This window comes from Hippocampus guttulatus, chromosome 17, assembly GCF_054856545.1.
Source record: "Hippocampus guttulatus isolate MCC_2025c chromosome 17, RoL_Hgut_1.0, whole genome shotgun sequence".
NCBI lineage: Eukaryota > Metazoa > Chordata > Actinopteri > Syngnathiformes > Syngnathidae > Hippocampus > Hippocampus guttulatus.
Window position 1 is genome coordinate 6,682,368 of NC_141277.1, and position 15,061 is coordinate 6,697,428.

Sequence of the window (15,061 nt, forward strand, 5' to 3'; positions counted from 1 at the left end):
GCATGTGAAGTGTAAATGCGGAACGCCCGAGAGAGATGAAAACACAATCTACACAGGAATGTTAATGTCATTCCGGTGGTAGAGGAGGTGTGGGGGGAACAAGTGATGGTAGCTGATAAAAAAAAGGGGAATACGATGTCTCACTTCTGGAGGCGTTTAGGGGAAGATGTTATCCGTCTATGTTAGCGTTGTCGCCGCACTCCTCGGGTGACGACGTGATGATGAAGAGGTCGACTGAACGCAACCAGGAAAGAAAATCAGAGGAAATCAGCTTGTCGTCAGAACTTCGGAAAAGAAAATTTGCTTCCCTGTCTAGTGGAACTAAAACTTCAAGATCCAGAAACGGTACTTCGTTCTTTTCTTGTGGCCCCGTCAAAACGGCCAAATTTGGGGAAAAAAATAAAAAAATTGCAATTTATTTTCCAAAATCTCTTCAAAAGGAAAGGCAAGTGCCATTGATTGCACCGAATCACTTCTCTTCTTCATTGCTGCCATCCTCAAGATCCCGTCGACACACTTGATTGCTCCGAACATTGGCAAAGGGCTCCTCGTACAATCTGGAGACCTGATCATTAACGCCGATTTCTCTCTTGAACTGTTTCACGCAATCAACTGGAGGCAAAACAGATGAAGCCTCACCATACTTGACCCTTGCGTTCAAGCACAATCGAAGCTAATTTAGTTTTTTTACGAAGCGGCGAGTTCACCTGAAATCACTGGTGGAAGGAAGCCGTGTTTGAGTACGTACGTGATAACGTAAAATGCGTATCGGAGTGTGATTGGCTTCAAAGGAGGTGGTGCTCGCTGCAGTAAAATGTTTATGGAACTTGACGGTTTCTGAAATCAAGCCTTTATTTTGAAAGCATTTTCAAAGGAATGAGAGCGACTTAAACGTTCACTTTTGATCCGTTGCTGGAATCCAAATCGGTTTTCGGACATTGAAAAAAAATAAACAAACAAGCACCGAAGACTTATTTGAATGGTCGTAACACAAACTGGCCAGGTCACTACAGACAAGCAAATTTAGTTGACCCCCCCCCCCCCCACCTCATCAAAACTTGGTTCACGTGAACACTGCATTTTTTTCATTCCACATCCGTACATCAAAACAACTACTATGAGAGCTGAAACAGTAAAGTGATGATTTCATGCGGCGGGTTACTGAGTGCCCCCCCCCCCCCCGCATGTCTCTATTATCCTGCCGGTCACGCTTCCCTGGCACTGCTCCCGCTCATATGGGAGATATCTGTAAAATAATCCCACCTGTCTGTTCCCATCTGTGTTCCCCGTCTCCCCTCGCATTATGCCCTGTCCAATATGGAACGAAAGTGATGTAACTAAAAAATGGGGGCGGGGGGAACACATGATTTCATGAAACTAATTTGAAAAGAATGAACTACAAGAAAAATTACATTTTTTGTATTCAAGGAATGTTTAATTTAACCATAGTTTGAAAAACGAATAAAAATACATAAAAATGTAATTCAATTTAAATTATATACAGTATGTATTCAGTATATATAATTTTTTGGGGGGTCTTCTACTATGCAGCATAACAGCTAAATGCCGCTTCATCTCTGGGCTCCACTAAATTGACCCAAGGCACCCCTGTCATACATTTTCAACATGAAAGCAGGTGATTTCTTCACATTGTCTTATGATTTTTTTTTTCATACAATATCGTTTTCATTGAAAATTTCGATGTGGAAAATTGCTTTGATATTTAGCATGAGGACATTTGGTCGTTTGTTTACAACCTTTGTGCTTTCCTCTGCCATTGACCTTGGTGTCTTGCCAAGCTCCTCCCCTCCACCCGCCAAAACTAAATGTCCTGCCCCTCATTTCCCCCACTTCGCCCCCCCCTCCCCGCAGCTTTACATACTCTGCTTTTTAATTCGACTCCACCTTCCCCCTTGCTTTAAAAGGACACAGGGGGGAGGTCGCATGGCGACACCCGAGAGGAGGTCACGACGGACGGAGCGATGCGAAGTGTGGCGAGGAGGGAAGGGTGGGCGGGGGCGGGGGGGGGGGGTGTTGGGGTAACCACAGCGCCGCTGATGTAGGGAGGAGAGCAGGGGAGAGGGGGGAGCTGAAACACATGAGAGGATAACTGCCTGTTTGCACACTCTTGTCGTCTTGCTCCCCCTCCTGTCCGTTCACTTCCACTCGCAGCGCTCCAACCGCCAGGAAGCCAGCTCCCAGGGATGCCCAACAAGGTCCCCACGTGAAGGAGAGACCGAAGTGGGGAGGGTGTGGGCGGGGGGGGGGGGGGACAGAGAGCGAAAGAGAGACGGGAGACATCCGGAGGAGGACGGAAGAAGGCGGCGGCGGGAATAACGAGCAACGCCGGAGGGATGCGAGGACCGGAGGAGGAGAGAGATGCGGTACGTGCGACTCAGCTCGGCATCGCCGTGGCGATATGCCCGACTATACTAAATAGCCTGTTGTTTGGACATCTTTTACTCCCGCGTTGTGCGTGTGTGTGCTCACCCCCCCAACCCCCGCTCATCATGTTTCGAATCAAAGACATCACTGATATTTTTTCTTTGTTGTTGCCACAAGAGGTGTCATGTGCTCAGAGCCTGGTTGCTTGGCTGCCTCGTGTTTGCTGGTGCGCGTGTTTGTGTGCGCGCAAAGATAACCGGGGATGGACTTTATTGCGGATGGGGTGTCTTATTTTCTGAGACTGTGCAGCTTTACGGGATGCTCCGGCGAGCAAGACGCTTCAGTCGGTGCGAGCGCTGCAGATTCCAGCGCCGTGCTTCCCTTGCATATATGTCACTCCTTGCGTGTGGATTTAGAAAGGGGGTATCCACAAAGTTTCACGGGGGGGGCAAGAAAACACTGACTGAGGGAATCCCATTAGTATAGTTACATCGTGTGTGTGAGTGTGTGTGTGTGTGTGTGCACGCTACGCTAGGTGGTACCGAACAGTGCCTTTTGAATTGTGTTGTTTATTGACAGATTGTAAACACACATTATCATAATATATTTTTAATTCCACATCTTATTTAAGAAATGTGTTGTTGCGTCATATAAAATTGGAAACAGTTTTCTTACAAGCTATTTTTTTTCTCAACTTGATATAAAATTTTGAATTGGAACAGTTTCATGGGAAATACATTTGGCTTAAATTTTTTAAAATATTTAGTATTATTGAATGTAATTAACTTGTGGTTGATTGATATCTAATTTTACACCAAAACACTGCACAGTTACTCTTACTTTTTTAGTCTTTCAGTTTTCTTTTTTTTTTTTTTTTTGTTAGTGCATCATTTTGTCCTACCATTTATCATTCCTTACTGATTTAATATGGTTATTTAATTAATTATTTTGGTTCTTTAGTTTTTTTATTTAACACAAAATACTGTATCTCTTACTTTTTTGGGTGCTCTCTTATCACCTTTCAATTGGTTACCACGTGGTGTTTTTTTAAAATTTTTATAATATTAAAATGTTCATGTAATTACTACTGTATTTTATTTAATGTGTTTAATTTCTTACCTGATATATTTTATTTTTTTCAATTTCACACATTTCAAACGTATCTCTATTATTTTTTATCTCGTTTAAAAATGTAACTATTTTATTTTAGACAGGCAGCTGCTCATCTGAACATGGCGCTCAACATTCGAAGGATCGAGTACTCGCAGGGCCGTTTGGATGAGGGCCTCACGGGTCACAACAGTCGAATACGAGCTAAAAATACAGCCTCTGTTTAACAATGCTCAGAGAAAAACAACAACAACAAAAAACAGCAATTAATCTGTCGTCTAAGAAACGAATATGCTTACTTTGGATTCCCTTGGCACAAAATATTGACCGCTGTTGTCGAAGTGCGCTCGTCACAATCTATTAGCTGGCTTCGGATGGGATTTTCATCTCAAACACGCCACTGTGGGTCCACGGCGGACAGATGGGACAAATCTATGCTGGCGCTCACGTCCCCGGAAAAGTTGGAAGCAATCTGAACTTCCTTGGGGAGAAGCAGAGTGATTACAACTGCCACTCAAGCAACCCTCTGTTATTTCACATCAAGAGACAAATCAACACAAATTCTCAGCTTAAAGTGTAAAGATGTGAAGTTGTGTGCCAGGGAGGCAAGATAAACAACCCGGCGTGTGTGGAAATGCTACAAAGACGTCGGAACCTCTTCAGCCAAATTGCGGTCGTGCCTTCCAGATATCCATTATTTGCAGGAATCCAAATTAAAATGCTATTTGAACTCCTTGGCAGCAAAACAATGCGCGTGTGGAACCATCTAATGATTTTTATCCGCTATTATGTTCAAAGGCAAAGTTGAGCTCGCAAACATTTGCCCGTGCCGACGCGCCGCAGACACGCGCCGTCATTAGCATTCACCCGGAGTGCTCCAATTATCACTCTCCTTACGCTTCTGTTTTTCTCTCCGTGAGAAGCCCGAGGGAAACATTTGGCTTTTTCAGCAGCTAAATGTTCCGCTATGTTCCCATCGAGTTTCGCTAACTTTCCCCGGACTTGCTACGGTGGCGAGGAAATAACGCTCACAACGTCCAGATTGCCCTAAACTACACCTCCTTATCAAGTAACCAATCAGGTATTGAGTAGAGCGAGGTACAGTGTTCACTGGAGAGATTTCTGAGCAAGATGGTGCCAAAGTCTTGTCTGATAGAAAAGTAGAGCTTTGGCGCCACCTTGTGGCAAATTGGTGCCAGGGAACTTTGCATTGCAAATGTCACATCTCACGTTTTCTAGACGTGCTGTGGTGACATTCCGCAAGACATGTCGGCTTAATATAACAATACTCGCATGCATAGATTCTTTATCCGCTGCAAACTGTGACGAACACATACTGCAGCCTAACGAAAGTTCTGATTGACTCCTTTATTATACTGCCACCAGGTGGTCAAGGTGTGAAAATCAGAGGGCGCAGCACAATACTCATTGAATTAAAGCAAAAAATATGGCAAAAGTTGCTTAGATCTCAACAATAATCAATCATGTCATCAATCAATCAAGTATAATATTGTCGGATGCTATTTCTCCTGTTAAAAAGAAATTGGGGGGTGGGGGGGGGCTGGAACAGATTAATGGCACTTCTTGTCATTTCAATGGGGAAAGATGATTTGAGATATAAGAGCATGTTGAGTTGCAAGTGTAATCACGGAAGAAACTAAAGTCGTGTCAAGCATCCCGTACGCCTCCTTGCTGTCCCCCTCGCCTGTTTTTTGCATTTCAACATCCTTGCCAGTTGCAGCGTGTCAAATAAAACAAGCCCACCTCCCCCACGAGGCTTCCCAATGCTGAGCTGACAAAATAACAATCTGCAAGCACATCTCGAAACGACGCAAAGGCTTGGTGTGCGTCGCGGTTGTAAATCCGTGCGACGGCGGCGTGTTTGCCGGGCCCAATCGCTGATCATTTCGCTTTTCTTAGTTCCTCTCCAGTTCCTCCTTAAACGCCCTGACACGCTGATGCTCCTGATTTACCACTCCACTGAACCCGAGCCGTGACATTTCCTCTTTGTGCTCCCCACCCTCCCCTGGTTGCCTTGTCTTTTACCGCCTCCTCCATCACACTTGGTCGGACTTCTCTCGCTTGGTCTCGCAACGTCACTAAATATAACCGAGCGTGTCTACCTCCTCTCCTTCAACCTCTTCCGCTATTTGCCGCCTCCTCCGAATCTTCGCGCTGCGTGACAAATCAGACCATGTCCGGGCGATATGGCAAGACTTTTTGTTGTTGTTGTTTTAGCACAACAAAAGAACAAACTGCACCTTCTAACCTGTGCCACAAAGGTCGTACTACTTTTAGCTAGAACGGTGATTGCCACATTGGGGGTCCACAAAATAATTTGCGACCAATTATGTCGCATCATTTGGGTGAACAGAATAAATGTCATATTGGATTGGTGTGATCACACACGAATAAACTGCATATCCAAAGAACATAACGAAAGGTCATTTGAAAGGTCAAACTCCCCAAAAACACGTGATGTTCACTGAAGACCAAATCGTCCCAAAGTATGAACGTGGGTGTGAATCGTTGCTTGAATATGTGCCAGAGAGAATGGCGAGCGACCAGTCAATGACGTACCGCGCCTCGAGGCTTCATGCTCACTCGTGAGGACAAGAGCTACGGAAAGAGGATGAAGAGATTTATCGTCGTTATTACGAATTACTTGGGCCCGACTGATAAGTGATTTTGTAGGCCGACGCCAATATTTGACTAAATTCCGATCAATTGAAAAAAACAAAACATGATGAGTAAAGTAATTCATTCTTTTTTTGGTGCTTTAATGCTGGTGAAAACTGATTAACAGGAAGAAAAAAAATCTGACATGTTCTTGTTGGACTTTTGAACCAAAATTTGTTGGACTTTTGAACCAAAATTCGGCATTGGCAAGTTTAAAGGAAGAGGAATTTAATATATTTTTTAAAGGCCACTTGGATCAAATTCAAGACTACTAAATATGACCACAGAGTGGATAAATTAGGGATTGACTGTCATTCGTGAGGATAATTAAGGCCCTCATTTGGGAAAATAAAAATGAAGACTTTTTTTTTGAAGGATCGTCAGAAATCCTGGAAAACGTGTCCAATTCCCAAATCGTTTGAGCGCTGTCACCATAAATGCACAAGATGAGTCTTAAAAGTGAGATCAGACGCGACCTGATATCATCAGGAGCGGGAACGCTGACAGAAAAGCCTCCTGCGAATGGGTAAGCAGCAGGCGAGCAGGCTGTGGTGAAGCTTAAATAATAACCTCCGAGAGTTATGAGCCCAACTGTGGCATTATGCGCTCGCACACCTTCTTCCTCTTGCCCGGTGATTTATCTCCAGTCTGCCAATAAACCTCAACATGAAAATGTCACATGTAGGGAAGGGCCGGCCTCGGCCGCGGGAGCCAGCCGGGGTACGCATTCATTAAATTGTCGGCGTAAATGTTTTGATCTGGAGGGGCGCAGGGGGTGGGAGCGTGAGGTTCTAATGGTGGCGGTGGGAAGGGGTGGGGGGGGGGGTCCAATGTAAAATTGCGTTGTAGCGTCGGCGGGAGCGAGAGTGATACAAGTGGCATGGCATGATAAGAAGATGGAAGAAAGATAGAAGGGAGAGGATGAGGATGACACCGTGGGGGGAATGACGAAAGGGGGAATGGTCACGTGAATGGCGGGATGGAGCCTGAGAGGCAAATCTGTCAGGGTGAAGGTTGAAACGGATTTTTTTTTCTTTTTCTTTTCGCCCTTACAAGAAAGCCAGACGACTTGAGAGATACGGGATGTTAATGAAAAATCAGAAGGACGGCAACATGGTTGAAGCCACGAAAGATTAAAGTCGAAAAATCCAAGGTCAGGAGACGGTCTATTAAAGCAGCAGCCGCGAATAAGTGGCTTTGCCAGGCTCCACCGACAGGGAGGTAAGTATTTTTATTTATTTGATTTTTTTTTTTTTTACAAGGAGACCTTGGTTATTGATGGGAGTTACGTCCGTCCCTACAGCGGTAACAAACCCAAATTTGTGCACAAGTTGGAACTTAAGCTTATGCAATAGGAAAGTGATAATTACAGGAAAACTATTCATGGGTGTTGGGGACCGAGCAGGGAAATAACTATACGGCAAACTATGACTGAATAGAATTTCCAACTCATCTTACATTATGATCAAGCAAGAAAAAAAAAAAAAAAAAGAGACTCAAATGACTTGATTTTTCCAAAAAAAAAATGGACCCCCGCTATTCGCGCAGAATAGGGTGGAGGCTAGTGAAAAGTCGCCTATAATTGAGGCCCATTGGGGTGAGGTGCAACCCTTTCAACGCACCAAAAAAACCCCCTGTAACCTGATCACATGATAAGCTGTCCACTGTAGTAGCCGCTGTCCCTGAAAGGGTTCAAAAAACTAATTTTGAAAAACACTGATTAACCTCCACAAAATGAGGTTTGCTTCCCCGAAAACCCCGCTGGTAACCCTTTGCGTCAATCAGTACCCAAGAAGCAGCTCTTAGCTTCGAAAAGGTTGGTGACCCCGATATAGTCCCGGTGAACGTGAATCCTATGTAATATAATCGTAGTTCTATACTTTTGAAAATTCCCTCTTGCAGATAAAAACCATTCTGGCAGGATAAGGTTCTCGACTTCGCATGACCACGTAGCCGTACAGCACAGCTGAAAAATAAAATCCATCCATCCATTTTCAACAGCGCTTATCCTGAAAAGTTGCTGAAGCCTATCCTAGCTGACTTTGGGCGGAAGGCAGACTACACCCCGAACCGGTCGCAGGGCACATAGAGAGACAAACGCCCATTCACACCCACATCCACGCCGTCAAACCGATCCCACGCCGTCCGCTCACAAGTCAGGCGAGTGGACCACCCCGAATTAAATACAACAAAAAAATCATTCCAAAGTTGATGATCATTAAATATTTTCGATTCGGTCTCTGTGCGCAGCCTGGTATCAAATAGCTCACGGACCGGTGCCGGTGCGTGGTCTGGGAGTTGGGGTTGCTGATCTTTGTTTTTTTTTTCTTTTTTTGCATTTGGAGGGAATTTCTGGTTTGAAAGATGAGACTCTTGACTGTCGGTGGACAGATGGTCAAGTGTGTGTCACGTGTGCACTGGGTGCTCGCCATGCCCTTGTTGCGTGGTCACAGAAGCCAGTCCTAAGTAAAGTATCATGTCCTCCAATCGGAAATTTGCACAAGCACCGCTCACAGCTCCAAAAGCTAACATCGCAGTGACGTCAGTGCAACATGAGAATCATTTCCTGCCGCTCTGCCAATATTACGGCCCATTAAGGTGGGTGATGAGGGGTCGCCATGGCAATGACAGAGCCGCCGTTCCCGTATCATGTCATCGAAATGATCGCAATGTTGCGATTCGAAGACGATATGACTCCTACCGCCATTAAACTGCTGTTGTTGCGTCGGAGCAGGTTGACCTTGTTAAGTATGCACTCCTCGTATACTTTTGCCCTTGTACCCGGGGATGATTTAGTAGTCCAGGTGAATCATCGTAAGCGGCTCATCGCCGATAAGAACATAAAATAAACAGGAATCACCGTCATTCATCCCTAAATCCATTAGCGTGTACGAGCGTGCGCTGTTGATATTTGGCCTCGGGGCTACGTCTTTAATCATTGTTCATCCCAATAAGTGTGCTTTTGCGCGGATGTGACAAAGATGCTCCCCCCCTTGCGAGCTGCAGAGAGAAAGAGAGAGGCGTAAATAAAAAGTGTCAGGCCCTCGGGTGTCGCTTCCTCGCTCGCTCTCGAAATGACCTGGAAGCTGCGAAGGCGTCACTAATTACCGCGGCCGCAGAGTATGAACGGGGGGGGGGGGGGGGGGGGGGGAGTCAGATAGGAAAGGTTATCGGATGGCAGAGGTGTCAAAAGTACTCACAAGTGGTATTTCAGTAAATATGTCGGTGAAATTAACTGCTAAAAAAATAGAAAATCAAACTTCTTAAAAAAAAAGTACAACCTGAAATGTTCCTGTCAGTTTCATATAATACAAGAAACATTAGCTATGCCATCAAAACAACGTGCCCCAATGGCTAACGTAAACCTGCTAACAAAACAAAAGGAAGTTAGCTAATGATGAAAACTGAAAAATAAAACTATGCGTTACCTCTGTTTTGTTTTTTTAAACAGATACATGATTTTTGTAAACAGAGCGTGGCAATTTTGAGGCTGACAAAGGACAATGCAGACGCCACAAATCATTCTTGGAAATGACAACATCGAGCAATTCCCTTCAAAAAGGCAATTGTAAAATGTGTTCATGTGCCCTGGTTCACGTCGCTGCTGTCCCTATTTTGTCTGGCTCATAACAGCCCAAGCTCTCAATCAATCAAGATCCCCATCGCCGTTAACTTCACCTCGCTGTAAGTTGTGCAGTCATCCGCCCTGGTGAAAAAACTCTATTTTCGAGAAAGCACAGACAATTATTTTTAAATGTAGGAAATACGAGGTGCGTCAGAGAAATGAATACTCCACTAAAGTACACATAACCTAAGTGAATCGACTTCAGTTAACCGAGTCTTGGTCACACCCACCGAGTGTCAGCGGGACGGACGGAAAATTGAAGTGTCGCATCGACGGGGGGGTCGCGGCAGACGCGGTGTCGAATTGGGAAGTGACGAGAGCACGGCCGAGCGTGGCGGACGGACTGTCACGCGGCGAGCAGATGAATCAGGGAGGGGGTGTCAGCGCGGCGCATCATCAAGACGCCCGGAAGCGCCGCCGCCGACTCCCAAACATGGCGGAAAGGAGAAATGACGTACGCACGCACGCATGTGAGGGATATAACAAGAGTCACAACATGCTGCGTTGAGTCACGTCAGTGCCGCCACGGTGACATGAGTCCACGTACATAAACGGCGTCGCCTGCAGTCTGCGTGAATGAGCTTTAATTACAATCTCCTTTCCCTCGCAATTGTGTTCGTCAAGTCTTTTGTTTTGCCACCTCCACCCTGTCATTACATTGGCTGATTGATCTGTTCTTCCTCCATTCTGCGTTGACCCGGCTTCTCATGCATTTTTAAAACCGCAGCCTACCTTATCGCTTCTTCATTATGCCGAGGAAGAAGTGTGCTGTGTTTCAATGGAATCGCAATAATATGGGAACAATTACAGTCTCTCACACCTCCCTCTCTCTCTCTCTCTTTTTTTTTAATAGGAGTTTCTACTGTATTGAGCCACAAGGAAATGACTCGGTGAAAGAAAGGCCAAAAGAAGAAAAGAGCTTTGAAGGGGAGGGCAATAAAACCAAGAAAGTGAGAGCCACAAAAGCCGAATGACGCAGGGTGTGATGGAGAGCCGAGCGGGTCCGGTCTATAACTTGGCCGTCCTTCCTTCTGATGGCCCGGAGGACAACGCAATTGGAGAGGTCGAACAGCCAATGTGATGGACACAAAACCGAAGGACAGGTTGCATCCCCCATGCTTATTCGCTTGGAATCTTTCCCGCAGATGAACGGGGAGCGAGAGCAACAGGAGACATGCGGCAGTTTGAAGAATATTTAGACTGCACGCATTTATTTTTCTACAGGTAAAAGATAAAGGACTTTATCATCTCGACCTGTGAATATGACTTTTCCTTGGGTTAAAGACCAGGGATAACCTGTGCACGAGCCCCCCCCCCCCAAAAAAAAATCAGTTGTTATTCCATAGGCCAGTCAACACAAACTCCAGATCTCTTGCTGTATCAATGCCGATAAATCAAACGGAAATTCAATTTCCTTGGTGATGCACTGACACGCCGGGCCTTTTGCGTCAGATCCGACTGCCCGCAGAGTTGTTGGATGTTGGGGGAGAGCGAGTGGACAAAGCAATGGTGAGCAAAGAGCCCAACCTCTTGCTGACGGCCCAAACCAACGGCAAAAGTGCCCTGGTCGAAAAAACCGGGACAATGACTGTGCGTTCTGTGCTTCTCAATCGGGACTCCCCGGATATTGAGAGCCGCCTGAGGCGGCGCCGCAACCGCACCCACCAGGTCCGCTTTAAAGACCTGGAGGATGGCAGCAGCAGCAGCGGCAACAGCGGCACGGGTGAGAACAGCAGCCATCAGAGGCCGACGGCGGATTGCGACAGTCCTCATCCTCTACGCAAACACGGCAGCAAGTCCCCCAAGGGATCGTGGGGGGATCGGGATGGACCACGAACCGGCAGCCTACCTGGTCAGACCTCTGTGGTAGGGGCAGTGCGTGGTGACATGGCTAGTACAATAGAGGTTGTGGCCGCTTTCTTGGCCAGGGCCCCTCCCCATCCACTGACGCCAGGGCCCACACGTCGATGCTGGGCACCGCCGCAGACTAACTCCTTGACCCTGCCAATGACGCGCAAGCCAAGCACCAGCACAGCCATCCAGACCTCGCCATGCCTGAAAAAGTCTCTCTCCTCCACACACACCCGTAGTCACAGCGTGGGAGATTCTTTGGGCATAGACGGCGATGATGAACACGACTCCCAGGATGAGTACCTTTCACACAACCACGTGGCCCTCCTTGGCTCCAAGGATCTGAATTGTCCTGAAGGGCCTGTGGATCGAACTGTGCTTGAACGGAGGTCGAAATCCTCCAAGATGGACATGAAATCAACCGTCGCTGTCACAAAAAACTCCAGGCACAGTTGTCCTCCATCAGTCCTTCACAACACCGAGCCATTCCATTGCACGACCCCATCCTGCCGAGATGGCCCCAAGCGACAGGGCAGTGTTACTCCCTCGCTGGTCAGGAGGAGAAAGCGTCTGAATAGGACAACGAGCGATCCCGGAAAAGAAGTGCACTATTGCACCACCCCTACTCAGACTGAAAGCCCTCATTCAACACTGCCGGCTACAAACGCCAGACTTTGCGTTTCACGAGTTCAAAACGAGTGCACGTCTGCCCGTTTAAAATATTGTACTACACAAAGTCAAACGGAGGACAAACAACGGTCTGAAGTCCAGATTCAAAACAGAGACTCCAATTCGACCATCCCTTTAGATATTGCTAAGCGCACCACTCAGATACAAACAGACTCTCTCTTGCCTTCGCCTCCAGACCATCAACCATCCCGGACACAAACCTCTTGCCCCAGTCCTTCTCCGCGTCCGCCACAATCGACAAACTCAGATCACTTTGAAGTTGCGAGTCCTGTGCCTCCGAATGGGATACAGGACCCTCCCCCCTCACAAATAACTACCGTGCCTTACTCGACATCTCCGCCCCCCACAAGGGCACCAACACAGAGCCCCGATGAATGCAAAGAGCCATCTTGCTCCTCGTCAATCGAGCCGGCTCGTGTCCCCCCACCAACTCCCTCGGCGCCCCTGCCCATTTCTTGCTCCGCACCCACTGTGATCCCGCAGCCCATCTCATACTATACTCACGTTACCCCGTCGGCGTTTGCCAGTGCACCGTTCGTCCAGTCTGATCCATTGCCAGCAACACCGGCATGCCCGACTGCGAACTGCGCCTCCCCCGTCCCAAATACGAAATCCCCAATTCCCCTCACCTGTCTGACCCCTTCTCCTGCACATAACCCCAGTGGGGCTCCATGTGACGCCATAAACCAAACCAGTGCTCAACCACAGCCACCAAATACCTATCGGGCTCCAAATCAAACACCATGTACAATCGTGACACAAGCCGCTTTGTCTTGCACCTCCATCTCTTATTACACTACAACCCATGCAGCAGACCCTAACCACAATCCTACTAGCCCTACGCGTACCACCCTTATCCAAACTGTAGCTCACTGTAACATTCCATGTCAAGCTTTGCATCCCGCCTCCTCGGCCGGCATAGGCATAGCACCCTACTCCTCTTCGGTACCCAAACTAACAACAAGCACATTGCCACTGCCACTGAGCAATCTTCCAAACGTGCATCATTGCGCGACACCAACAAAAGCCGTCCCTCTGTACTCGTTTCGAGCCGCACCGCCATACACGCCTCCCTCTCAGGCGCCCTTGAATGCTCAGGATAAGAGGGGCATTCGACTACCACCTCCCGCACCGCCGCCGCCGCCCTACACGCCACGTAAAAAAGGAAATGACCCGCCGGAGGCTGCAGTCCAACCGCCTGTGCTCAAGACAGAGAGCAAGGCCATCAAGAAGGAGAAAGAAGCTGCAAAATGCGCAGACACGCCGGAAATCTCTGAGGGAGTCAGCTCTCCAAAGCACAGGGCTAAAACTCCACCAGTTTGTGCGGCAAAGGCAGAAAAGCCATCCACTTCCGCCAAGGCCTGTTTTAAGCCCAGCTGTCTCAGCTCAGCCCAGGCTCAGCTTGGGGTACTACACAAAATGCTCTGTGCGGGATCCAACGCTCCCAACAGCCAACACGTTCTCCCTCCAAACCAGCAGGGATGTTCTGGGGCCAAGGGTTGTGTCGTTTCCGGGGAGAAAGCCCTGAGTCCCACCCAAGCTGACACGCTGAGACAGGTCAAGGAGATTCTGGGAGGTTTAATGTCCGGAGCCAGGTGTAAGTTGGACCCGGCCCGAGTTACAGAGAAGCTCTTGGGCCCCAACGGGCCCTTGCATGACATTCGCAGCCTGCAGAACCATCTCCACAGTCTGGAGGGCGTCCTGGAGACCAGCCAGAATACGATCAAGATCCTATTGGATGTCATTCAAGATTTGGAGAAGAAGGAGGCTGAGCGAGACGGGTGAGGCAAAAAACTTATTTCTACTCCGTATGTCTGCCTCACAGTTCTGAAGTTTGAGGTTCAGACCTTGGCTCCGGTAACATAAATTTTTATGTGGGATTGGCATCAGCTCACTCATGGCCCGAATAACGATCGGCGTGAGAGAAAATGGATGGTTCACATGAACACAAGCATCACAGATAAAAGATATAGTTGAGAAAAAGAAAATGACACCATCCTTGATAAAGCCGTACTTTAAAGTAAACATGAATACGGCAAATTTAACATAATCTATTTAAACCTAGGGAGAGACTTCAGTCAGATTGGATGATGAAACAATTATGACATCTACTTTACTGTCTTAACCTCCATTTTAGGCCAAAATAAATTAACTCATTCACTCCCAAAGACGTTTTTAAACGTCTTTTCAGACTTGGTCCAGAATTGGCTGGTACTGAATGAGTTAAGGCATATTTTCACAGAGGCTTGGATTTATGATCCAGGATTGTTGTGTGTAATCCTCTAGAGAGATAAGAGCGTAAATTCAACAATAATGTCGAAGCTTACTAAACTGGAGGTTAAATCAAGCCGCTAGTCTGGGTTTAAGCATTGAAGCTTGAGGTCACATGGGAGCTTAGCCATATTTCAACGTGTAAATATATGACCAGACGCTTCGGGCTAATAGAGCTGTAAACCCGAGCTAGGCGGGGCCCTCTCCGGGACCGGGTGTTGGGCGAGGGAGCCATCTGGTCGTCTGCAGCCTGACGTGAAGAAGACTCAGTAGGAATATATAAGTGATGAAGGACTGCTCGTGTGCAAAGTCAATGCCAGCGTGACACAAGAGTACCTGCCGTTTTATTCCATGACAGCTAATATCGCATGCTCAAGGAGACAGGCACGCTAATGTAAAAATCAACTTTTGACTCTTCGGTGAACCAAACATAGCGGGATTTTGAAACCT

At 47.2% G+C, this 15,061-nt stretch overlaps 2 protein-coding genes across 4 annotated transcripts in view; one reads left to right on the top strand and one right to left on the bottom strand.

Annotated features, from left to right (window-relative positions):
• The window catches only part of LOC147191792 (BCL2/adenovirus E1B 19 kDa protein-interacting protein 3), a 36,500-nt gene that overhangs the window by 7,077 nt on the left and 14,362 nt on the right, over positions 1-15,061 (bottom strand). The gene's annotated exons all lie outside the window — the stretch shown is intronic.
• LOC147191793 (uncharacterized) overlaps positions 2,058-15,061 on the top strand; it is a 31,473-nt gene continuing 18,469 nt past the window's right edge. For 2 of the 3 annotated variants that reach the window (XM_086134782.1, XM_086134784.1), the window contains exons 1-2: positions 2,058-2,384; positions 10,653-14,121. In XM_086134782.1, coding sequence (XP_085990908.1) covers positions 11,306-14,121 — 2,816 coding nt within the window. In that variant the 5' untranslated portion in view covers positions 2,058-2,384; positions 10,653-11,305. Of the gene's footprint in view, positions 2,385-7,230; positions 7,396-10,652; positions 14,122-15,061 lie in introns of all 3 variants that reach the window. The other variant, XM_086134783.1, reaches the window with a different exon arrangement.